This window comes from Gymnoscopelus braueri (genome assembly GCF_963280865.1).
Source record: "Gymnoscopelus braueri genome assembly, chromosome: 24".
In the NCBI taxonomy this organism is placed as follows: Eukaryota; Metazoa; Chordata; class Actinopteri; order Myctophiformes; family Myctophidae; genus Gymnoscopelus; species Gymnoscopelus braueri.
This window is the reverse complement of record NC_137626.1, coordinates 5,162,056-5,188,049: the sequence shown is the minus strand read 5'-3', so window position 1 is coordinate 5,188,049 and position 25,994 is coordinate 5,162,056. Positions and strand designations below refer to the sequence as shown.

General features: G+C 40.2%; 2 protein-coding genes across 2 annotated transcripts in view; both read right to left on the bottom strand.

The window, feature by feature from the left end:
• The window catches only part of anos1a (anosmin 1a), a gene marked incomplete at both ends in the record, with an annotated part of 156,979 nt that overhangs the window by 39,546 nt on the left and 91,439 nt on the right, over positions 1-25,994 (bottom strand). The window lies entirely within an intron of this gene.
• Positions 6,162-12,926, bottom strand: LOC308080361 (protein NLRC3-like). The gene is made up of 5 exons (XM_080422185.1): positions 11,296-12,926; positions 10,986-11,159; positions 10,213-10,368; positions 9,993-10,039; positions 6,162-6,808 (listed from the first exon to the last, which is right to left on the bottom strand). Exons 1-5 carry the CDS (start codon positions 12,795-12,797, stop codon positions 6,252-6,254), a joined length of 2,436 nt encoding a protein of 811 aa, XP_080278311.1. The 5' UTR covers positions 12,798-12,926; the 3' UTR covers positions 6,162-6,251.

Below are 25,994 nucleotides of genomic sequence, written 5' to 3'. Positions count from 1 at the left end.
TGGCTGTTATAAGCAGCAGTGCCGTGCGGGACTGCTGCGGGGGGTGGGGGGTCTGGGGACTGTACGAGCAAAAAGAGGGACGGGTCAGGATTTAATTCATAAATGTAAGTTTGCTCATCCTGGCGCTTCGTTCACTATTTCAGGAATAAATGGCTTTGCACAAAATGTTAACTATAAAGATAACAATGTGGCCATCCACATTGATGAATTGTCTATTCTTATATTCTGTATTATTCTATACCTGCATATTATTCTATGCATGTGTATTTTCATCCACGCTCTGGTCCAGCTGTTTGAGACGTCATAAGTGATCGCGGAATTTGCCGTCTTTGACGGCAACCGCTCGACCACTCCGTCCTCACAAATAATCCTCGGCTCCTCGCAGGGGCGGGGCTTAGGCGCGAGTGGAGGAAGCGAGGAGAGTGAGCGAGTGACTGAACTTTGGGGAATGGAATTTGGCTCTAGAGACAGAACAGGGGAAAGAGGCTCTATGTGCAGCAGACATACTGGCAAGAAAATTGGTCCTCTTCCTTACTTCCTTCACAGGGCTTACCAATGATACTAATGAAGGCTCTGTTCCATTCTGGTCAAACAGAGTCAGGGTGCTGATATTGTGCATGTTGCCTCACTGAAAACACTCTGCTACACCAGTGGGTCTCAAAGTGTGGTCCAGGGACTCTCATGGTGCCTTGAGTGGGTTCCAAATGGCCCTTTATGGTGTGTTTAAAGAGGTGGTGCCATGTTTTTGCACTTTTTCTGTTTTTCATGTGTCTATGAGGTTGATAGAACTTCATTAAGGCCCCCGCTGGTGGTTTTAAGGTGTTTCATGTCTTCTCTGACTATTTGGAGTTTTTTCCTGGAGGCTGAAACCTTGAGAGTCAAACGTGCCAATCCAAAAACAGCGACATACTGACGTAACAATGCCCATACCCACCCACCGCACCTCCCCACATTATCATTGTCATTTATACTACAACCTTTTGTGGGCGGAGCTACCTCAAACACACGTGTGTGACCATGGCAGGGTTTGTTCTGTGCTGCTGTGTGACAGCTATCAAACAGTTGTTTCACACTTCAATAGTCAATATGGGATTGCAAACAGGAAAGTACTGAAGCCAGGTTATATTCCGACGATTTATCCTGGAGACACAGAAAGCAGCACCTCAGGAGCGTTACCGGTAAATGAAAACATCCGCCAGCCCCAATAAAATGATTTAGGAGCATGAATCGGTTTGACATAGCCTTGTGTCTGTGACCCCCCCCACCGTTTAGTTGTGGGATTTAGTTCAGCGTCAATAAGATCGCTTCTGAACATCGTATGGAAAATGTAACGGTAGTCGCGGTAACCTACAGTCGTCTGTTGTTACGACGGTGTGAAGAAATTAATGGATGGGTTGAAACAACCTTTTAAATCGGAGTTTTGTGCCGGTCTGCGACTCTGCGTTGAATTCAACGTGCAAAGACAGTGCTGGCCTGGTCGTGAACGCGCATCGCCGTTTAACATGGCGTAGAGTTAGATCAGGGACGAGCCTCCATGTTAATTCAACGCAGGCTGCCAACAAACTAAGGTTTTAAACGGTTGTTTGAGCCCATCGATGCGTTGTTTCACGCCGTCGGAACAACAGACATATGTAGGTTACGGCGCCTAGCTTTAGATTTTTCATACGATGTTCAGAAGGTAAAACATTTACATTAAATCGGCAGAACATACCGACGCGGGCGGGACCAACTTGAGTCTCAGCCAACGTTAGGGTCGCTAGAGCTAGTTCAGTTGGATTAGATACATAGCGTGATTGTTTGTCAATATAATAAAAAAGAGACGAATTATCTGTGCCTCTGCAAACAGAAGTGTATTATCAAGGTGGAAATGGCTCTGAATACATTATGAGAGCATCTAGTTAGACGTTTTATATGCATATGCCTACTGTAATATACTGTAGCTTATATATCCATTTTCTAGTAAGGGGATGTATGGAAAGAATACATAGCCCATTTAAATGGGAATGTCAGGTTGAAGGAATACAAATGCATTGTAATGATAGTAAAATGTGTGCAGTGATGCTATAAATAATGTCACTGATGTAATGGATACCATAGTCATTGTAAGATAAAGTTCTACTTGGATCACAGGATATTGAACATCACCATGGCACATCTGTAAGAATGTATGACAACTGATGGTTCTGTTTAAAGGACAACTTTAGTTTTTTACAACCAAGGTTTATGTTTTAGATTGTAATTAAAGTAAATAAAAGATGAGTGTTAAAATGTTTTAATTTACTGCTTTCTATAGTTTTAGCAATTTTTGCGATCTTTTCTACAGTGTGGGGAGGCATTCTGTCCGGTGGCTAAATATGTATTTTTTTACACAATAACCCGGCGTTTTCTTTATTATTATTTACAGTAGCTCTTCTAGCCCCCAATAATAATCACATCTGGCCATCAAAGACCACCGTACCTTTTTTATTGTGTAAAAAAGGCATATTTAGCCACCGGACAGAATGCCCCCGCCCACTGTAAAAAATATCGCGAAAATTGCTAAAACTATAGAAAGCAGTAAATGAAAAAGAAATAACACTCATCTTTTATTTACTTTAATTACAAGCTAAAATATAAACCTTGGTTGTAAAAAAAACAAAGTTGTCCTTTTAAGACTTTTATTTATCCGTTGCACACATGCTAGCATTTGGGATTTGAGCAAAGGGTTGATGAGGCTTTCCGGTTATGGAGTAGTTCTTCTTCTTCCTCATCTTCATCTGAACCAGATTCAGGTTCAAACATATATGGCTGTATTTGTCCAATTTGTCCTCCTGCCATTTTGTAAACAAATGGGCAGAACCATGGGCAGTCCTTTAGTGATAAGGGGGAAGGACTAGGACAGGTGGGTGGTCTTATAGGAGGAGGCGGAGGGACTGGATTAGATGGGTGGTGCTAAGTGAAACCAGGTATACTTAATGAACTGGTGGGTGTGTCTACATAAAAACAACATTTTAACACTTACTGTACACTTTTTCTTTTTGAAAAAAATCCTTACATAATAATAATACCTTATGATCAGGTTTTAGGGTTGAAAAATATCATGGCACTCCATCTTTAACTCTGAGAGTGTACTAAGGGTCCATTTGGTTCCATTTGTACACTCTCAGAGTTATGGGGGTCCTTGAAATTAAAAATCACACCCAGTGTGAAGTGGGCGGTGTGGTCATCACAGTGATGGAAGCTCACTAAGTGCATAGTCCTATTTATAGGTTATTAATTTCATCACGTGTCTCGCTAGCCAATCACAGTGCTGAATAGAGTCAGCCAATAGAGTCAGCCAATCACAGTACAGCGAAGGGTGTACTAATGATACCCACTTATAGGGGCGGCTACACCGCCCAAAAAGTGTGGGGGATGCTGTGGGCGCTGGGGGCGTGTTCTCTTCTCCGCGTCATCAGTGCCCACACCCTAGGTGGGGTTGGCGAAAGGGCCTTTGTCCTCACAAAAACATGTAGTAATCCTGGTCACTATACTGCCTCCCCCTGGCCAGCCGGGGTGCCTGATGGAGGGGAAAGGAACTGGTTGGGATAACATGTTCCTTCCACGCGCTACGTCCAACCAGGGAAACTCCCCCCTGTCAGGTGACAAGAAGGTCAGTTGGCTCTCAAGCATTGAAGGAGGCATGAGCTCGGCCCTGGCCTCCCTAGGTTGGCAGAGGGAAGGTAGTGCCCAGGATTACATAGACAATTGGCGCTGGGTGTAAAAAATGGGGTTACAAAATCCACAGCGCCAATCACAGCGCGTCCTCGCTAGACTCTTGGGTAATGAAGTCAAAGACGTTGGCTGCCATGTTATTTGTGTCCAAAGTGGCCACTGATACACCAAACTACAAAGTGCTGCTTTAACCCATTAAGACCGGGAACGCATCTGTGTGTCATTTTAACATTTCTTTGGGCTATTAAAAAATAGCAGATCTACAAGCTCGTAGCGCGGCACCAAGTGCCGCACTACGAGCTTGTAGATCTTTTGAAAAATCGTGAAAATTTGTGCAAATCTTTGAATATATATATATTTTTAAAGCGAACATTTTAACTAAGATCTTTACTAGGGATTCTACAAATGTCTTCTAAATCCTAACAGTTAAAATGTTTTAAATAAACCTATGTTGCTATATATCAGTGGTTCTCAAACATTTTACATGTCAAGGACCCCCAAAATGATATGTATTTGCTCCCATCTCAAAAGATTTTGTTCCAGGGACCCCCAGAAGCAAAGATTTGAGTTAAAAATGTATATATATATTTATATATTCAAAGATTTGCAAACATTGTCATGATTTTTCAAAAATAGCAGATCAACAAGCTCGTAGCGCGGCACTCGGTGCCGCGCTACGAGCTTGTTGATCTGCTATTTTTGAATAGCCAAAGAAATCTTAAAATGACACTGTTAAGGCCTTTGCAGACAGGGTGTGATTGGTCAATCAGTTTTTACCGAATGCGAAAAGACGCACGAATCGAACTGGGTTCGATTGAAGAAAAAAAAACGCATCGCCACAGCTACTTGCCGTACGGCAAATTGGGAGCCGGTGTGCATGAGGTCATAGAGAACCATGTGTTCTGTTAAAAAATTATATTGTCCGTTTTTTCCGTGCGAAAAATCACACCCTGTCTGCAAAGGCCTTTATACAACGCTAAAGTACTAAAGTAGTTGCTCCTCTGTGCTCAGGTCTCTAGTGGTGTGTAGTTATTAATACGTTCACTTATAAAGATAGAAGCATTGTGTGTAGTTATTATTATTATATTCATTATAAAGATAGAAGCATTGTGTGTAGTTATTATTATTATATTGATTATAAAGATAGAAGCATTGCACTCAGCAAAACAAGGTGACTTTCTTATGTGTTTATTAGAAAGCGTGTCACAAATGATACACAGGTTATAGGGCTTCAAAAACCATTACATTAGAGTTAATGAGCACAACATTGTACAACCCATCTCAATGTCCGTCAGACAATTGAAAAAATCAAACAGTAGGTTAATTACATAACATTTGACCAAAGACTTGGCTTTGATAAGCACAATAAATTAATAAAATCATAGGTCATTACACAACATTTGACCAAAGACATGGCAGATATTACTGCTGTATTGTTTACAGTATACAGCGGAGAAACGTCTATCTGACTGAAGACGCTCTTCTGATCGAAGAAGCGTCAATCTGACTGACTTCACACTCTGCACTGCGCTCCCTTGTGACGTCATCAATACACACCGTGCGCCATTTTGTGACGCACACAGCTTTACATTGACTTTGCATGTAATTGAGACACACACCTTTACATTGAGTTTGACACACCGGTTCTGGAGAAAGACTGCTCTGACTGAGTTCACACACTGCACTGACCTCCTCTGTGATGTCATCAGTACACTGTGATGTCATCAGCACACTGTGATATCATCACTACACACGTTGGATATGAAAGTGATTGGTTGGACGGTTCTGGAGACGCGTAAAGGACACTCACACACTTTGTGGAATTTAGATTTATACTTTGGATATTCCAAAATAGCAGATCTACAAGCTCACGATGCATCGCATGCGATGCGACACATTGTGAGCTTGTAGGTCTGCTATTTTTTGAAATATGTGGAAAAATCAGGAATTGGTTTCAATCATTTTGAATAATTTTTAAATTGTTTAACACCAATCTTCTCTTATGGGGGGCCGCTGGCACAACATTGTCTCAAGTGAGGGTCTGTGGCCAAATATATACATTATATACATTTGGGGGTCCTTGCTATGTTGATGTATGTGTGTGTGTGTGTGTGTGCGTGTATTACTATACTTGTGAGGACTAAATGTAGTAGAATATGAGAAATAGACGTTGTGAGGAAGCATGTTCCTGGTCCTCACAAGAGAAATGCTTGTTTTATGGTTAAAACTGATTTTTTGAGATGTTTACAATTATAAAAGAGAGTCAGGTTGGGGTTAGGTTTAGGATTAGACATTTAGATGCTGATCTACAGGCTGACAACGAGCTTGTAGATCTGCTATTTTTTAATAGCCCAAATAAATCTTAAAATTACACACAGATGCGTTCCCGGTGTTAATGGGTTAAAGCAGCACTTTGTGTGTGTGTGTGTGTGTGTGTGTGTGTGTGTGTGTGTGTGTGTGTGTGTGTGTGGGTGTGGGTGGGTGTGTGTGTGTACATAGTGAGTCATTTCAGCAGTGTGTGTGTGTTCCTCCAGAACAACAGGAAGTTTCTGTACCTCCTAGATCTGACACAGAGACACTGAGCCGCCATGGTAATCGCTGCACCCAAACCCAGCATAGAGTGGTTCAGTGAAAGTGGAATGGACGGTGTGCATGTGTGTCAGTGTGTCAGACGATACTTTGTAGAAGGACAGAGTGCCATTAGGACAGTCTACATACACTCCTACTCTGTTAGAGCCAAAGAGAACGTTAGAACGGACAGAGAGTTTAGTTTCCTCCTTATTGTGCCGGACATCATAACTGCTGTCCATGATACTATCCCAACATACCAGACTCCAGGACTTGTCATTCTTTCCTAACCCACAGTCTTTACCCTTTCCTTTCCTGTTGATTCCTCTGTATGTCACTGATATCTTAACCTGTCCACTCCACTCTACCTCCCAGTAACAGCGTCCAATCAGACTCTCTCCACACAGAACCTGTTCATGGTAGTCAAATCTGTCTGGGTGGTCTGGATATGGCTGCTCCTCTCCCACACGTGTCACCTTTGTGTTGTCCTCAGACAGAGAGAGTCGTCTGTATGCTGTGTTTGGATCCAGTGTGAGTTCACACACATCTGATGAGAGAACAACACACAACACAACACCAGTTAACAATCATATTATTACTTCATCTTCAGTGTTCATTTAACTCTGAGAGTGTCCAGCCTGTAAGGGTCCATTTGGTTCCATTTATACTTCATCAAGGTATAAAGCCTGATTTATATTCTTATTTGTATGACTTACATGTCACCAGTGATGTAAAGTAACTAAGTACATTTACTCAAGTACTGTACTTTAGTACAATTTTGAAGTGCTTTTACTTTACTGGAGTATTTCCAATTTCCAGTACTTTTACTTCTACATCTCAGGGGCAAATATTGTACCTTTACTGCACTACAATTATTTGATAACTTGAGTTACTAGTTACTTTGCAGATATATAAATGATTACATTATAAAACATACATTAACCACTTAAGCCTTATTTTATACCTAGGCTATTTGAAAATGGCCGATCTACAAGCTCACAACGCGTCACCATGCGACGCGTTGTGAGCTTGTAGATCTGCTATTTTCAAACATTGTAGTACTTTTACTTTTGGTACTTTAAGTACATTTTGATACCAATACTTTTGTACTTTTACTCAAGTAAATGTTTTATTCCGGACTTTTACCTGTAACAGAGTACATCTACATTGCAGTACTGATACTTTTACTTAAGTAAAACATTTGAGTACTTTTTCCACCATATGTCACCAGTGTTAGACAAAGTACTCAACCGCTTTGGGATGCTCAAAGTACTTGAGTTAAAGTATAGATACTCCCGGTCAAGTATTACTCAACTACACAGGGGGGTCTCTGTGTGTGTGTGTGTGTGTGTGTGTGTGTGTGTGTGTGTGTGTGTGTGTGTGTGTGTGTGTGTGTGTGTGTGTGTGTGTGTGTGTGTGTGTGTGTGTGTGTGTGTGTGTGTGTGTGTGTGTGTGTGGAAGTGTCATAACAACATATGTAACACTATTTTTTTCCAAACACACATGAAATCATTGTAATATTTATTATTTTCATGCAACAAAGCTGATCTACAAGCTCACAATGTGACTTTTTTCCCCCTGCCTGTTTCTGGGTGAGATATGAAGTGTGTGTTGGAAATTATAAATCAAAGTGTTGAATCATTTTGGGTGTAAATTGGTGTCATGTGGTTACACAGCATGCACAGTAAAATCCTCACTGTTCATTTCAGAGTGTAGAAGAAATGACTCACACTGTCTTCTTCACTTGTATAATTAAAACTATATATTTATGGAGAACACCTATAACTGACCCCCATTTGTACCTAAAAGGACCCTTATGCTTCATTTATACTCACTGTCTTTCAGTGGTGGACAGTAATAAAGTGCATTTACTCGAGTACTGTATGACTTTCACTCCACTACTTTTTAAAGACAAAGATTTCTAGGAAGGAAAAAAGTACATTATGAACTAACCACTTAATCCATAAAGAGCTGGAACACATCTGTGTCATTTTTTTATTTGAGCTAAAAAGCATTATTCAAAAATAGCAAATATACAAGCTCGGTGCCGCGCTACGAGCTTGTAGATCTACTATTTTAGAAAAATCATGAAAATGTGTGCAAATCTTTGAATATATATATATTCTAAGTGAACATTTTAAACTCAAATCTTTGCTTCTGGGGGGGTCCCTGGAACAACATATTTTGATATGGGGGTCGGCCGTCAAATACAATCTTTTGGGTGGTCCTTGACATTTACAATATTGAGCACCACTGATATAGAAACATACATTTTTCAGAATACTGTTGGGATTTTGGAGACATTTGTAGAATCTTCAGGTCTTAATGGGTTAAGCGCCCTTTTCAAATAGCCTAGTGAAATATAGTGAAATGATCTACAAACGCACAACGCGTTGTGTCACAATGTGAGCTTGTAGATCAGCTATTTTCACTATTGCTATCACTATTCACACTAATCTTATTTTTGGGGGGAAAATATCCGAATTTTAAGATAGCAGTGCATTGATATTAAAAAAATTAAAGTGGGCCCAGACTGCTGGCCTTGCGGTTCGGGCACCTAGGCTCATAAGTAGCCTGACAGCACACCACAGGTTCGAGTCCCGTTCCAATCTCTCTCCCCCCGTTTCCTGTCCATCTCTACTACAAACTATAAATAAAGGCAGAAAAGGCCCTGAAAATATCTTTACATTTTTTTTGAATAAACAAATTAAAAAGTGTATTTTGTTATTTGTACTTTTGGATACTTGGGTATCGAACCCGAGACTTACTGTCAGGCATCAGAGCCTGTGGTGCACGACTTAACCATTCAGCTATTCACGCCCAGAGTTTTGGGGGAAATGGAAACATTTCAATACAGAATTGCATTGGTTTTAAAAAGAACATACTACTGATTCAAAAGCACATTATTTTAAAATACTTAATTATTCTTAAAAGCAACCACTAAAGTACTTTAACTCAAGTAAACATTTGACAGAGCAGCTTTCTTGTAGTTGAGTAATATTTGACCAGGAGTATCTATACTTTGACTCAAGTACTACGGTTGAGTACTTTATACAACTTGTGACATGTAAGTCATACAAATATGAATATAAATCAGGCTTTATACTTTGATGAACTATACATGAAATACATGGAACCAAATGGACCCTTACAGGTTGGACACTCTCAGAGTTAAATGAACACTGAGGATTTTACAGTGTGAGACCCATTCACAGAAAGAACAAGCTCCAACAGAAAAGCAACACACACACACACACACACACACACACACACACACACACACACACACACACACACACACACACACACACACACACACACACACACACACACACACACACACACACACACACACACACACAGTGTTAAAGTCGTCAACATCACTGCTACTCCTACACCTGGTCCTATAGGGAGAGCACAGTGTCTCCTCAGTGTTCATTTAACTCCCAGAGAGTATAAATGGAACCAAATGGACCCGTGCAGCCTGATCTGTACTGTGTCGATCTACAAGCTCACAAAGATCTGAGCTGTAGATCTGCAATGTTTGTATGTATGTATGCATGTAGGTGCATGTATAGCCTATGTGTATGTATGACTCATTACACTTTCATAATTCTGCACACCTAGCATGTTACTGAATGAATTTTCCATTGTGCTGTGTATATGTGCTGCTCATATAAATAGGATGTGTGATACTTTGATATCATGAATAAAACAGATTAAACACTTACACTTCCTCACACCTGGTTTCAGCCTGCACGCCCCACAATGGTCGACACTGGGGATGAAGGAGACACAAAGTCAGGCCTGCATATTCTATTTGATAATAGAAACAATGATTGATAATAATGTCATGCTATTACACTTTAAACAGCACTACACAGCATGACAGTATAATGTCCCTCTAAACCTACTAGTCAAACTTGCACTGAGTAGCAAGTCTCTCCATACCTGAGGGTCTCCAGTTGTCCAGCAGAGCGCAGCTGTTCTTCTGAGTCTGCTCCGGGGTGATTGTAGCTCAAATCCAGCACTTTGAGATGGGAGTTGGATTTCAGAGCTGCGACCAGATAAGAACAGCCTACTTCTGAGACCATGCAGCCTGACAACCTGCACACACACACACGCACACACACACACACACACACGCACACGCACACGCACACGCACACGCACACGCACACGCACACGCACACGCACACGCACATATTAAATGTGTACTCTGCATTTATCCATTCTAGCTAGCAGTAGGTGATAGTGTTATCACAGCAGTCAGGTAGGAGTCAATGCTCTGGGACTCTTTGACACATAGACTTTGTGGGCAGGGTGGCGAACCGAGAGCCTTCTGATTCCAAGGTGGCCTCTTTAACCACTCAGCTATGGCACCTTGTGAAACACCTTGTTTCACAAAGTCGGGCGGTTTCACGCTTTGCATGTACATTACACAAGTAGCATGTAAGTATTTTAGGATGCACCAAGGATGACCAATTTAAGTTTGTATCTACGTGTATGTATTATTTACACACTGATTTCAGCTCTAATGGTTAGGTGAATGACAGCCACGTTTTTCAGGATTGCGACTGTGGGATTAACACATGTTGGATGAAAAATGTTCTTATGGCTTTTCTTCTCCTCTCTGCTCAACATTGCTTGTAGGCGGGCGTACCCAACGTAAGGCAGAATGGGTCACAAATGGTCATCTATTGAAAAGGTTCAGGAATACTGACCTGAGTGTCTCAAGGCTACATTGTGAACTTCCCAGTCCATCAGCGATTAGCTTCACTCCTGAATCGAGCAATTCGTTGTGGCTCAGGTCGAGTTCTTTTAGCCTAGAGGAGCTGGAGCTGATGACAGATGATAACATCTTACAGCATCTCTTTGAGAGATTACAACCACTCAGCCTGGGAAGAAAACAAGCAAACAAACAAACAAAAACAACAAAACAACAAAACACATCAGTAATACAAATAGATAAAATGTTTTATTTCATTTCCAATAAGAGTAGGATGAAATAATAAATTAATCTGGTTCACGTACAGAGCTGTATTGGAGGCTTTCACCACTGGCAGGAGCTTCAGAAGAGCCTCTTCTGAACCAGAGTATTTCTTCAGGTCAAACACTTCCAGCTCCTTTTCTGATGACAGCAACATGAAGACCAGAGCTGACCACTGAGCAGGAGAGAGTTTGTCTTTGGAGAGAATTCCTGAGCTCAGGTTCTGTTGGATCTCTTTCTCTAGAGAATCATCTTTCAGCTCGTTCAGACAGTGGAACAGATTGATGCTTTTCTCTGGAGAGGGATTCTCCTTGATCTTCTTCTTGATGTACTTGACTGTTTCCTGATTGGTTTGTGGCTTATTTCCTGTCTGTTTCAACATACTTTGTAAAAGAGTCTGATTTGTCTCTAATGAGAGGCCCAGGAGGAAACGGAGGAACAAGTCAAGGTGTCCATTTGGACTTTTTAAGGCCTTGTCTACAGCAGTCTGGTAGAGGTTTATCTTAGACTTGTCTCTAAATAGCTTGAACCGCTTGGAAGTTGATAGTACGTTGACACCTTCATTGACGAATGAAAGGAAGACATAAAGAGCTGCCATAAATTCTTGTACACTCAAATGGACAAAGCAGAACACCATGTCCTTGTACCCCCCACGCGCCACTTTAAAGATCAGTTTGAACATTCCTGAGTACACTGATGCATCTTCGATAGCAATGTCACAATCTGTCAGGTCTGATTCATAGAAGATCAGGTTGCCTTTCTCTAACTGTTCAAAAGCCAATTTTCCCAGAGACATGATGATCTTTTTATTCTTTGGATTCCAAAAAGACTGTGCCTGAGTTCTGCCATGATACTTGACGTTCATCTGTTTGAATTGAAAGATCATGAAGTGGATGTACATCTCGGTCAGGGTCTTTGGCAGAGCACCATTTACTCCTGTTCTCAACATGTTCCAGAGAACTGAAGCAGTGATCCAACAGAAGACTGGGATGTAGCACATCATGTGGAGGCTTCGTGATGTCTTAATGTGTGAGGTGATTGTGCTGGCCTGGTTCGCATCACTAAAACTCTTGTTGAAGTACTCCTCCTTCTGAGGGTCAGTGAACCCTTTCACCTCTGTCACCCTGTCAAAATACTCAGAAGGGATCTGATCGGCTGCTGCGGGTCGTGTGGTTATCCAGATGCGAGCGGAGGGAAGCAGCTTTCCCTTGATTAGGCTTGTCAACAACACATCCACTGAGGCTGGCTTTGTGACATCAGTCAAGACCTCGTTGTTCTGGAAGTCTAGAGAAAGCCTACACTCATCTAATCCATCCAAGATGAACACAACATTGGACTCTTTGATGCTACAGATTCCTGCTTCCTCAATGTCAAAAACGGTATTGACAAGTTCCTCCAAGCTCTGGTCCTTCTTCATTGAATTCAGCTCTCGGAAAGTGAGTGGAAAGATGAAATCGATACCCTGGTTGCCTTTGTCTTCTGCCCAGTTCAGACCGTACTTCTGAGTTAGGGCTGTTTTACCAATGCCAGCCACTCCCTTCGTCATCACTGTTCTGATTCGTCCTTGTCCAGGTAGAGGTTTAAAGATGTCTTCGAATTGGATTGGTGTTTCTTGTCCGGCTTGTTTACTGAATGCTGTTTCAATCTGTCTGACCTCATGTTGATTACTGCCCTCTCCACTCTCTCCTTCTGTGATGCAGAGCTCTGGCTTTATGAAGATATGATTTCCTTGGATCTGAAACTTCTTCTTCAGATTGACCTTGAGTTGTTGTTGTTGTTGTTGTTGATGAGTAAGAGTTTCTAAATGACCAAAGAATAGAGGACATCAATAAGTTCATATTATGGTAAATGTGATGTAAACACACATGATGCACATAAGGCTGATAGTGTAGAAACTGTGCATAGCTCATTAATGTGGCATTAATGAGCTATGCTAAAAGACACAACTTTGCCACTCTAATTGAAGGGTAGGATATAGCTGAAACATGTAATCCCCAGTAAGGGTTTTCAAATGAATTAATGAACTGGAATATAAACTATATCTGAGTTTATTTTGTAATCAGGATGAAAAAATGAAACATGGACAATGTTTCTGTTCACCATGATTGTGTTCACAAAAGGTATGACACAAAGGACACCAAACATTGTTCTTACTGCTCTCCATCATGTTAAAGCTGTGAATAAAGACTATCTTACTGCTCTCCATCATGTTAAAGCTGTGAATAAATACTTTCTTACTGCTCTCCATCATGTTAAAGCTGTGAATAAAGACTATCTTACTGCTCTCCGTCATGTTAAAGATGTGAATAAAAACTTTCTTACTGTACTCCATAGTGTTAAAATTGTGAATGAAGTTGACAACTTAAAATTATTATTAGTAAAACAAATCTCCCCAAATTCTTTCATAACTCACCATCGTTAGCTGAGTCTTTTGGTGAAAGAACAGGTCCTGCATAAGGAGATGAGCATAAGGAAGGGAGCTGTGAGTTTTGATTGAATGAATACTTCATTAACAGTTTGCAAAAAGGTACAGAGGTTTACAAAGGTACAGTTTTACAATCATGCTAAAAGGATAACCAAAAAAAGTCCATTGTGGTCCTATGTATTAAATGTATCAAGACATATACAGACATACAATACTATGCAATAAATCATCAATAATAATAATTATAATACTAGAGAAACACAGTGGTGACGGGGGGGGGGGGGGGGGGGGGGTATTTTGGCAAGCTAGAAGACTTGTCTAGGTCCAGTTCCAAATTGCACACAGGAGGAGGGTAGGGAGTCACACTTTTTAATGGCTGGTGGTAGGGCATTCCACATTTTGGTGGCATAATAGTAGAAGTATTAGTCAGACAGGTACATGGGCACTGGTCCCTTGAGTATCTTGAAGACCAGGTCCCATTGCAAGTTGCTGTACTCTGGACATTACTGTGTGTGTGTGTGTGTGTGTATATATATATATATATATATATATATATATTTTTTTATATATATATATATATATATATATATATATATATATATATATATATAGTAATGTATGTTGTTTACACATATTGAGCTCCCTATTGATACCAGGAGTGTCTAGAATTTAACCTGATGGTAGCTGTCTTGGCAGAAACACATCCACTTTATGGAATTGCTGTTGTAATTTATATTTATGCTGTTACATTAAACAAATATGTATACATTAATTAGTAGATTATGATCTTACCAAGCCTCTCCACCAGGTGGGGCTCGTGTTGTTTAAGGGCATTGTAAAACGCTGCATTGATGGCTGTTCCACCTGAAAGTAGCATCGTATACAGTTTCCTCATTTGGCCCATGGTTGTCTTCTCGGCTTGAATCTCTGCATAGAGCTCACGATGAACCCTGGCTCCTAGACTGTCCACTATAGGCATGACTCTGGACACATTTTGAACCAACTCTGCCCTGTTTTGGATCACAAAAGCCTCTCTTGCTGTTTGCAAAACAGAAAAAGAGAGTGGTTGAGATGAATACATCACTGAAAAGTATGTCATTATATCAATGAATATCAAATAACACTGAAGCATCTCTACATCCACACAAATAGTGTAACAACTGATAGACTTATAGTTTGGGAATAAGATATTGAGGATGGACAACCTGGCAAACATAATGCAGCACTAGCCAACAACCTACACACTGGTCTCGAGCATTGAACTGTATCAAGGACAGAAAAAAATCACCTTTTTCTGCATCAATTTTTTCTGAAGTCAAGCACGCAGCAGCATCCTGTTGAACACACAGTCATGTTATTTCAATCATATCATGCCTGAGTGTTATAAAACAACATTACTTATTGTATGGTATTGGACACAGTAGTGGTTTTCAACCTGAAACCCACTACCTGGGATGTTTTTTTGGTCACTGTTATTTTTTACATAGCATTAACAACCCATTTAAATCAATACGATGTCTCTCAATACAACAATGCATTGGTGTGAGAGAAAAGGCCTTGAGATACATGCCATGCACGGTGCACAAAAAATATGAATGAATGAATGAATGAATGAATGAATGAATTAAACAATCAATCAATTAATTAATTAATTAATTAATTAATAGAGAGCAGTGAGTTGGTATTTTTGGTCATAAAGTACCACTCCTCAAATGGTGTACCTAGCAGCAACAATTAGCTTTTCCGTTTTTGATACAGAGACAATTTAGGAATATCCAGTGGATTCATTATGCTGCAGGCCATACCAAGCACATACTGTATAACTAGGGCCATAGCGGGGAAAAGATTGGACCTGTTCCAAAACTATTTTTTTAAGGACAACAGTTTGTTTGTAAGCTGTAATGTACATAACATGAGCTGGATTTATTTTAGAACAGCAATATTTTAGGGCGAAAAAAACAGATTTGATGCTGAGCCATTGTAAAGTGATGGGATCAGAGACAGACATAGGGTTAAAAGGCACAGTATTAATACATTTTTACTATATATGGCAGGGGTATTCAACTAGATGACACAGTGGGACAAAATTGTTAAATTAATTGAGATTACGGCCACAGGACTGAGGACAAAAATGTCATGGTTAACTGTTTAACCGGTAACTTATGAATGTGTAACCAGTTAATACCAACAGTTAAATGGTTAATACATTGCTTTATTTAATTGTTGGTGCAAATGTACCTTTCCCCCAACCTAAAGTGATGCCTGGAGACAGATGCACAGCAAGACTGCAATTGCTTTATGATGATTGCTGCCACATTCTGCCTTAAGTTAAACGCAGGGAAATAAAGTACCTTGTGCAAGTTGACATGCTGACATGGACATAGTCACAGATGTTAAGCTGTGAATAAAGAAGCAAGCAATATGTGTACCTGGGCCTGTGGAGCTGCCACTGATGCTGAAGTTGACTGGTTCTCCATTCTGGGCTTTACCGATGTCAGAGGACTGAGAACCTGCACAATTAAATAATCATCATGAAGTGTTCATTTACTGTAAAGGGACTACACCATGAATTTTTAGTTTTTCTTCTTTTTTGTGTGTTTTTGGTCTCCCCTACCTCTCTTCTATCCTCAAAAATACCCCAGTTTGAAGACTCAGGCTTTCACAGCAAATCTGGGGTTTTCTGTAAATTGGTCTCAAAACAGGCCAAACTGATTTGGTCCCTGACGTGACGTCACATCAGGGTACACTCCCTCCCGTTTTTCAGTTCCAACCAAAAAAAAAGAATATATATATATATATATATATATATATATATATATATATATATATTATTATTATTATTATTATTATTAATTTTTAAATTCATTGTGTAGTCCCTTTAAGTGTAGAAATTGACAAATTCATGGTTAGCAACTCTCTGTGAGCGAGAGAGAAAGCTATCATTACAGTTGTCCATGATACAAGCATAAAAGGCTGTAAAACAACTTACTGGCAGACACAATTATAACATCCTAAAGACTTTGAACAAGAATATGAAGTGATACACTTTGATATGAATTCAGGTGTACAACAGTTTTATCATTTTTTCCTAATGCTCATGTCACCTGTTCCTTAAACAAATCACAGTCTTTTTGATCGTCATGCCTCAACAATATGAGAGATAATGTAGCGCCCAGGGCAACAAAAGTGCAGTCTACGACTCTTATGTACATGCATTGCACAGATTATGAATGCACGCTGCACACTGGCAGAGACAGATGCAGTCATGCATATCAACAGGCCTCTCAAAGGCAACAAAACAAGAGTGTTTGATTCTTAAACAGTACATATTGTCGCTGTGGGGAAGAAACCTCTCATATCCATATTTTAACTTGTGTTTTTTCATAAATTAATACCCTATTCATCATACTACAGCGTCACACAAAAGCAAAATAGCAGATCTACAAGCTTGTCGATCTGCTATTTTTGCTATTATAGAGACAATATATTTCACAGCAATTCACAGCAATTCAATTTGGGGAACTGTAGCACATTAGTAGATGTACGAGAAACAAATTCTAAGAGTTCAAACACACGCGCGCACACACGCGCGCGCACACACACACACACACACACACACACACACACACACACACACACACACACACACACACACACACACACACACACACACACACACACACACACAGATAGCAGTGAAATCAACAACCAACAATGTAACAATGTCAGGCTCATTAACTAGATTAAAAATCACACCCTGTGTGAAGTGGGCGGTGTCTTCCTAGCTAACCACAATACTGAATGGAGTCAACCAACATATATGCTTTGATCTGAAAGAGCCACTTAGTGTCAGCATGTGTCTTGCTAGCTAATCACAATACTGAATGGAGTCGATCAATCATGTACAAAAGATAAATACATTTATCTTTTGTAAAACACACTTTATGATGGACAAAACCATAACTTAAAAAAGTTAAAGTTTTTAAGTTATGGTTGCTTATATAGGGCTATGCACATGTGTCATGTGACACTGGCCAATCACAGTCCTGAATAGATTGTGATTGGCCAATCACAGCGCAGGATAATTGTACAAATTTCCAAACCTCACTTTTAGGGCCGGTTTCACTGCCCAAGATATTTGTACATTTTTCCAAATCTCACTTATAGGGGCGGTTTCACCGCCCAAAAACATGACCAGATTGCTTTTATCATGCCATGCACCTTGGGCACTGTTTTGGAATGAGGAGAGTGTGGAAATCAGACATGGGAGAAAACCTCAAGAGGTGGCTGTTTGTAGCTACAGTGGAGTCAGTACTACAACAGGAAAGGGCCTTGGATGGAGTCTAAGAATGCTAAGAGGAATGGCACTAGGTGTCACATGGACGGACCACATAAAAAATGTGGTCCTCAGGGGCGCCCTCTGGCCTAGCGGTCCAGGCGCATACAGCATATGCTGGTAATCCAGTTTGACAGCGTGTCGTGTGTTCAACTCCTGACCTTTGCTGTGTGTCACCCCCCATCTCTCCCCCCCATTTAGTGTCAGCCTACTGTCCTGTCAAATAAAGGCATAAAAAAGCCCCCAAAAATATCTTTAAAAAATAAATGGTGTCATCTATGGGGACCTACCACGGGTCACAGACAAAGTCAGACAGAGAAGGATGAGGCACTGTGTCAGGCACCCGGAACTAGAGGCAAGCAAACTGACACTATGTGAGCCAACCCAGGGCAAAGCCAGGAAAGGCAAGAAGCGCACCACCTACATAGATGCACTGCGGCGCCACAGCTTAAAGGGATGATTTCATTTGTATCGTCTACTCAGGCTTTTGTGAGCACCCCGGACAGTTTTTAAGTTGCTTGATTCAGTATTTAGATATTTGATATTCATTTGATCAGACACGCCCCCTTCCTATACGAACCCATTGTAACTTCAAACTCCATTTTAACCATGTTAGATTAATCGGAAACAGCCGTCCTTGGTTCTGGTGACTGATATTGTCCTTCTAATACGTGAGGAGACTGTGTTTTTTCAATATTTTTTTACATTTATTTTTAATATTTTTGGGGGAATTCTTTTTTTTGAAAAAACACGGCCCCCTCACGTATTAGGAGGGCAGGATGAGTCACCAGAACCAAGGACGGTGTTTTTGATGAATCTAACATTTTTAAAATGGAGTTGGAAGTTATAATGGGTTTGTATAGGAAGGGGGCATGTCTGATAAAATGAATATCAAATATCTAAATACTGAATTAAGCAACTTAAAAACTGTCTGGGGGGCTCACAAAAGCCTGAGTAGACGATAAAATAACCCAATTAGTTTTTTAAAGTGAAATATCCCTTTAACTAACAACACTGTAGAGCTCAAGACCCTGATGTTAGATAGGACGGTGACGAGGGCAGAGATTCAGGAGTCCTGAGTTGGTGTTGGCTATAGAACGCACTGTCCCATCGCATCGCATGTCATGCAGCAGACCAGTGCTTAAGTTTATAACAGGAAGGACCCTGTCCGGTCCTGTTATAAATATGTGTAATCTTTGGTGTAACAACACACACACACACACACATGCAATGATAATAACACATCCAGGCTGTTGACAGAGTGGGCCAAGATTGCAGACTATCCCTGTAGTAACCTCTATTATGCTACTGGCTTTTCTATAAAGGTACCGCCCCACAACGTGTCCAAAGGATTTGCACACTATTTTTTTTATTTGAATCCTGAAAAGGAACATATTATACTGACTACAATATTAGTCAGTACAATATTTGTTTTTCTTTGAAGCCATTCGTATTGAAGAATGCAGTTTTCCAGATTGGTTGTGCACATTGTTAGTATTACATAATTTAGTAGAATGGGACATCACCTTGGGACGCCATCATTAATTTGGCAATAAATAATTTACTGATGGTAATTGCACTGATTTGGTCACATTCCTTGAGCCCTAAAACCTATAGGGTTAGACACCAAAACGACCTTTCTAGGTTTAATAGTAATTGAGATATAGCTATTTTAAGCATGTCATGCATATCAACAGGCCTCTGAAAGGCAACAAAACAAGCCATATTTCACAGCCTGTAAACCTGAGCGTCCTCATCAATTTAGGGAACTGTAGCACAGAACACACTAGACGTAGCCTACAAGAAACACATTCTAAGAGCTGAGACACTCACTCGCACAAGCTAGCAGTGAAATCAACAGCCAACAGCATCATGGTCATTAAAAAGATGATCAGATTGCATGTATCGTGCCATGCACACAACTTTCAGGTCATTGCCCAGGTCATTTCATTGCTATTGGTTGCAGTCGTTGTTGTGGTCCTGCCGTAGTATGAGTCCGATCATCGTAGGTGGAAGATGACTGGACACATACTACGGCAGGACCACAACAACGACTCTAACATAGCAATGACACGATGGGCACCAGAAGGGAAAAGGAGAAAAGGAAGACCAAAGACCACCTGGAGGCGTACCGTTGAGAAAGAAAGAAAGAAAAGAAGCAGGATGTAAATCATGAAGTCTGAAGTGAGGCCTGCAGCAGCAGCTGACCGTGAAAAGTGGAAGCGCTCTGTGAAGGCCTTATGTGCCACAAGGCACCAAGTGGATAGGTAACAGGTCAAGCAAATAATTAAAACCGGTTTACATCATGGATACAATGTGTGTGGATGCCATATGGATGAGTCCAAACTATCCAAAAACAGATCCAACAATAGAACAATTAGCATCAATCAACTAGGTATTTAGGTCAATTTATAGCAAATTCCTTCTCCTCTCTCTCTCTCTCTCTCTCTCTCTCTCTCTCTCTCTCTCTCTCTCTCTCTCTCTCTCTCTCTCTCTCTCTCTCTCTCAGCAGCATCCACTTTTCTTGCTCATCACCAACCTATTTCATGTGTGAAATACATATCGCTGGGTTCATGTACATTAAAAACGAATAGCTTTAAGGGTTTATTTCAGTTGCTGAAATACCATGAGATACTGCTCTACAATATAAGGATAATTCCTTTTAACAGGACGTTCATGAAAGTCCTTGCGGGCTTGTTTCCAATGAGGGCCTGTGAGCAATTAGGGGTTAAGAGTCTTGCTCAGGGACAAATTTCATTTCATCGACACATAATGCTGGCGTGGCCTGGAATCGTACCTGGGGCAACCAGGGCCTCTGGCTCCCTAGGCGGGCTCACTAACCACTCAGCTATGGCCGCCCCCTAAGGTCGAATATCAAATGATTCAGGAGTCAAGGTCAACTGGAGGGCCAGGTTCCTCCAAAAAGGATTGGAGGAGTGTAGCAGGGTTAGGAGGCAGGACTACATTGCCTCCTGAGGCATTTGACACTGTATCTCATAGTATTAGAGAAATTGAAATACACTAAGGTACTTAATACGAACTACTACTACTACTACTACTACTACTACTACTACTACTACTACTAATAATAATAATAATAATAATAATAATAATAATAATAATTATTATTATTACACTATATATATATATATATTTGTATGATTAACAATAGGTCTATAATACATGCATCCACACATACAGTAACTCAGACCATTCAGTAGCCAAGACTGGTTATAATTGAAGTAACTGATTCAATATCATTATTAACCAGAAGTTGAAGTAACCAATTACACAATCAGGCTAGTATTAACCCATGCTGTATACATTTTACTGTCTTTATATTTGCACATTGGGGATGATTGATATGTTAGTCCTGAAACTGACGTCACCACCATTATGCATGGAGTTGAATGTCTTTCACTTTCAGCCATTCTAAAACAGTAGCTACACAAGCGATAACGTTAACATGACCAAGTTCAGCAGACTGATGCACTGTCATCATGGAACCAATGCATTTATCCAAAAACTATGTAAAACCCTTTAAGACCGGGGAACGCATCTGTGTAACCTTTCTATCCATATTTTATACTTTGGCTATTCAAAAATAGCAGATCTACAAGCTCATAGCGCGGCACCGAGTGCCGCACTATGAGCTTGTAGATCTGCTATTTTTGAAAAATCTTGAACGTTTGTGCAAATATTTGAATATTTATATATATTTTAAAGGGAACATTTGTAACTCAAATCTTTGCTTCTGGGGGGGGGGGGGGGGGGGGGGGGGGGTGGAACAACATATTTTGAGATGGGGGTCCACGGCCAAATACACATAATTTTGGGGGTCCTTGGCATGAAAACGTTTGAGAACCACTGATATAGCAACATATGTTTTTCAGAAAACTGTTAGGATTTAAAAGACATTTCCCCCAGATGCAAAGATTTGAGTTCGCTTTTAAAAATATATATTCAAAGATTTGCATTTTCTTTTCAAGATTTTTCAAAAAAAATAGCAGATCTACAAGCTCATGAGCTATGAGCTTGTAGATCTGCTATTTTTGAATAACCAAAGACATCTTAAAATGACACAGATGCGTTCCGGTCTTACTGGGTTAAAGGGATAGTTCACCCAAAAAATTACTTATTTTCTATCAATTATACACCCCATGAAGCCTTGAATTCATGTAGATTTTTTTTTTGTTTTTTGTCTCATTCCTAAGCCAATAATTTGATAACCGGCAGAAAGATATTAATGTCTCCGGTAGGAGACTCAAAGTTGACACTTTGTGTCTCCTACCGGAGCCGCTGCCGGTTCTCAGATTATTGGCTTAGGAATGAGACAAAAACTAAAAAAATCTCCATGAATTCAAGTCTCCATGGGTGTGAGTAATCGCTAGAAAATTTTTTGGGGTGTTGAACTATCCCTTTAAGTATAGGCTACCGACATTTCAACAGAACCTTGACGTGAATCTTGTCAGTTGCACCAGCCCCTCCTCCTGCGTTTACACAAACGCTAGCTGGCATGGCTAGCAGACAGTAAAAGCATAGTAGGCTCTATGCTCAGCAGCCATATTGGAAAGAAACCTAGGCCTCTTCCTTTGTGTCTTCACAGGTGCTACCAATGATACTAATGAAGAGCTGTGTTCCATTTTGGTCTAATCTGAGTTCCCAGAAGTTTTCGCCAGCTCGGCGAGGAACTTCTGGGCCAGAGCCCTGGTATTTGTGGGCGGGATGTAACTTACGCTCAGAATCTGAGCAGACACGCCTCTTACCGGTCTGAGAGCTGTGCAACTCGTCTAAAAAGTCAGACGAGAGGCAAACAGCAGTACACAACAATGGCGGCCGCAATTTCTCAAGGGGAAATTGCTTCCCGTCAATCCTATTTAGATGCAATGTGTGCATTTAGTGCATGTGGATCCCGCCCCCTTTTCTTCATTGGCTGTTGATTTGAATCACAACGCAGTGGCCGCGCCCCCTGCTGTCCAAGCTCCGACGCAATGCCTCCCAGACTAATTCTGGTCAAACAGAGTCAGGGTGCTGATATAGGGCATAGCAGTGGCGCCATTTTCTGGTTCCACTTCAAAATACTCAATGCAGTTTTTCCCATTGACATTTCCAAAAATATTTATATCAATTCATTTAAGCCTAGATTCAAACCATCCAGGGTCCTGGTGAATCATGACCATAAAACATTATTTTCTGTGATTTTTTATTTATTTTATATTTAATTATATGATATACTATGTTTAATAAATACCCTTTGTTTTGCCGTTTTCAAAAAAGTTTTTTCACAGGATCAAACGTTTTATGGTCATGATTCACCAGGACCCTGGATGATGAGGAGAACCTTGATTCTTGGCTTAAAATAATTGATATAAATATTTTTGGAAATGTCAATGGGAAAAATGCATTGACTATTTTGAAGTGGAACCAGAAAATGGCCGCCACTGCTATGCCTATTGTGCATGTTGGCTCACTGGAAACAGTCAAAGTGGACCACACGGGTGTGTAACTCTGAGAGTGTCCAAATGGAACCACATGGACCCGTTAGGGTCCATGTGGTTCCATTTGGACACTCTCAGAGTTATGGGCGTCCTTGAAATTAAAAGGGTTTGACAACCACGGTGCTACACTAAATAGAACAGAGCCTTCATTAGTATCATTACACTTGTGAAGGAAAGGAAGGGGCGTAGAGCTAGGAATGGCACTAGGAGCATGCATAGAGCCCAAGCACATTTCCGCACAGTATATAAACCACAAGCACTCAACTCCCCCACATTCACTCCATATATTCTGTTCCAACCAAGGCTTACCTGTTTTGTAGCTGCTGTTTCTAGAGGTCTGTAGTCTGTAGTCTGTGGTCGCTCAGAGAAGATTGACGGTGAACTGCACCAGATCGAGCCTCTATCTTATATACAGCACTTCAAACAATACCTGTATTCCTAGTTTCTGGTTGATTTACATTACTGGTCAGGCTACTATTCAGGCATTCATTATGCAGACATGAGCTGTTTTTAGCCTTTAGGCAAGGAGCAGGGGTCAGTATGTTAATTGTAATGGCTGCTGTGAATGATGTAAAGGCTACTTGTTGTTGTGAATTCTTGTTAAGTGAAGTAAAAGGAAAAAAAGGAAAAAAAGGAAAAAGAAAAACTGTAAACTAATACTAACTAAAATCAAAAATGTCCTTAACCGATCTACAAGCTCACAGCTATTTTTGCTATTTTTCTGACCTTGTTGATTCTTGCCCCTGACTAAAACATATTACATTTAGAAACACTAAAACTAATAAAAAATGGAAATGGAACTATACGCCAACTAGCAAATCCACTTACAAAACTAGTCACAACTAAACTGAAATTGAAAAGAAAAATTCTCATCACCAAAGCGTCTCAAATTTCTCCCAAAAATATTTCCACTTTGTTGGTAAGAAGTGTTTTGAAACATATATACATATAAACATATAACGTGACATTACCGTCCTTAACTTAAAACAGGTCAAGTTACATTTTATTTGGCATAATTTAAATGAAAAAAACAAACAAAAAAAACATTGTTAGAGCAAACATGAAGGTAAGCCAAAATTAATGCATTCCACCTGGAGTTGAATATATAGTTATAACATATAACCATATCAGTTATACATCTTTCATTTTTATCACAATAAATCTTACCATATTCATCAATATCAATATCACTATTTATCATGATGTATAATTTCATAATGCTGCCAGTTTGAAGAGTTTCCTGGCAATTACTAAAGCCTGAAGAAATTAGGGAGTTCATTAGTTGAACGACTGGTTCTCAGGGCAAGGGAGTTTCAGGGGTTTCAGGGGTTTCGCAGTTAAATGATTGATACAACAAAATGGACACCTATGGGTCTGTAACTCTGAGAGTGTGCAAGTGGAACAAAATTATTAATTTGGTCCCATTTGTACACTCTCAGAGTTATGACATTTAAGAGTTTTGTAGTGAATACAATTTAATAAAAATCATACGAAAATGTATGAGATGGCCTAATGCAGAGGTCTTCAACAGGGGGTCCCTGCTCCTTCACCCCATCAGTTTGGGGGTCCCTGGCCTGAAAAGGTTGAAGACCCCTGGCCTAATGCATATCCAACTGGGGGTCCTTGAAATGAATAACTAAATAGTCACTGAGTTAAAGTATAGAATATAGTTATTAACATAAAAATGAAAATGACCCAATGAAAACATTAACTGTGCAAACAGGACTTGGTTTAGAATATATGTTGGAGTAAAATAATGTATAAATATAAACTTTGTCTTCCCAAGGCCAGAAGTGGACTGGTAAGGGAGACAATGCTCTCTCCCTCGTTGCGGGACATTGGACATTGGACAACTCTCTCTCTCTCTCTCTCTCTCTCTCTCTCTCTCTCTCTCTCTCTCCCCCCCCTCTCTCACTGTCTCTCATTGTAATTAGCTACAGAGGAGTGCAGTAGACTGGAATCCAGACCGACTCGTTACATGAATGTAATACATGAATGTAATTGTTTTCACTGTTGTGGAATTGTGGATCAATCAGTAATTGATGACTGAGTGTTATTGATGAGAAGTACAATAACACCCAGGTGGGTGGTATAGTTCTGTAAGGAACACAGGGAGGGATCAGACCATAGTCATACTAGCTGCTACAAGGACAAGTTGAACCATAACAGGACGGGCTGAACAAAAACAGCCTGTCAGGCCTAAGCGGGACATCTTGGCAGTGTTGGAAAAAGTACTCAAATTCTTTACTTAAAGGGCAAGACCACTTTGTTAGGGGTTTGGGTTGTGTAGTTACCTTGCCATGATGTAAGTCTAAAGGTGGACAAGAAATCAAAAATAATTGTTCCATTGTTTAGAAATTGATAATTCAAAATATGCTCCTCATTGACTTACATTATACGGTCAAACAGCTCTCAAAGTCACTCTTTTAGCATGTAAACAAACACAAACAAAGTAGATTCAGACAATATAGAGCATCACCAAAC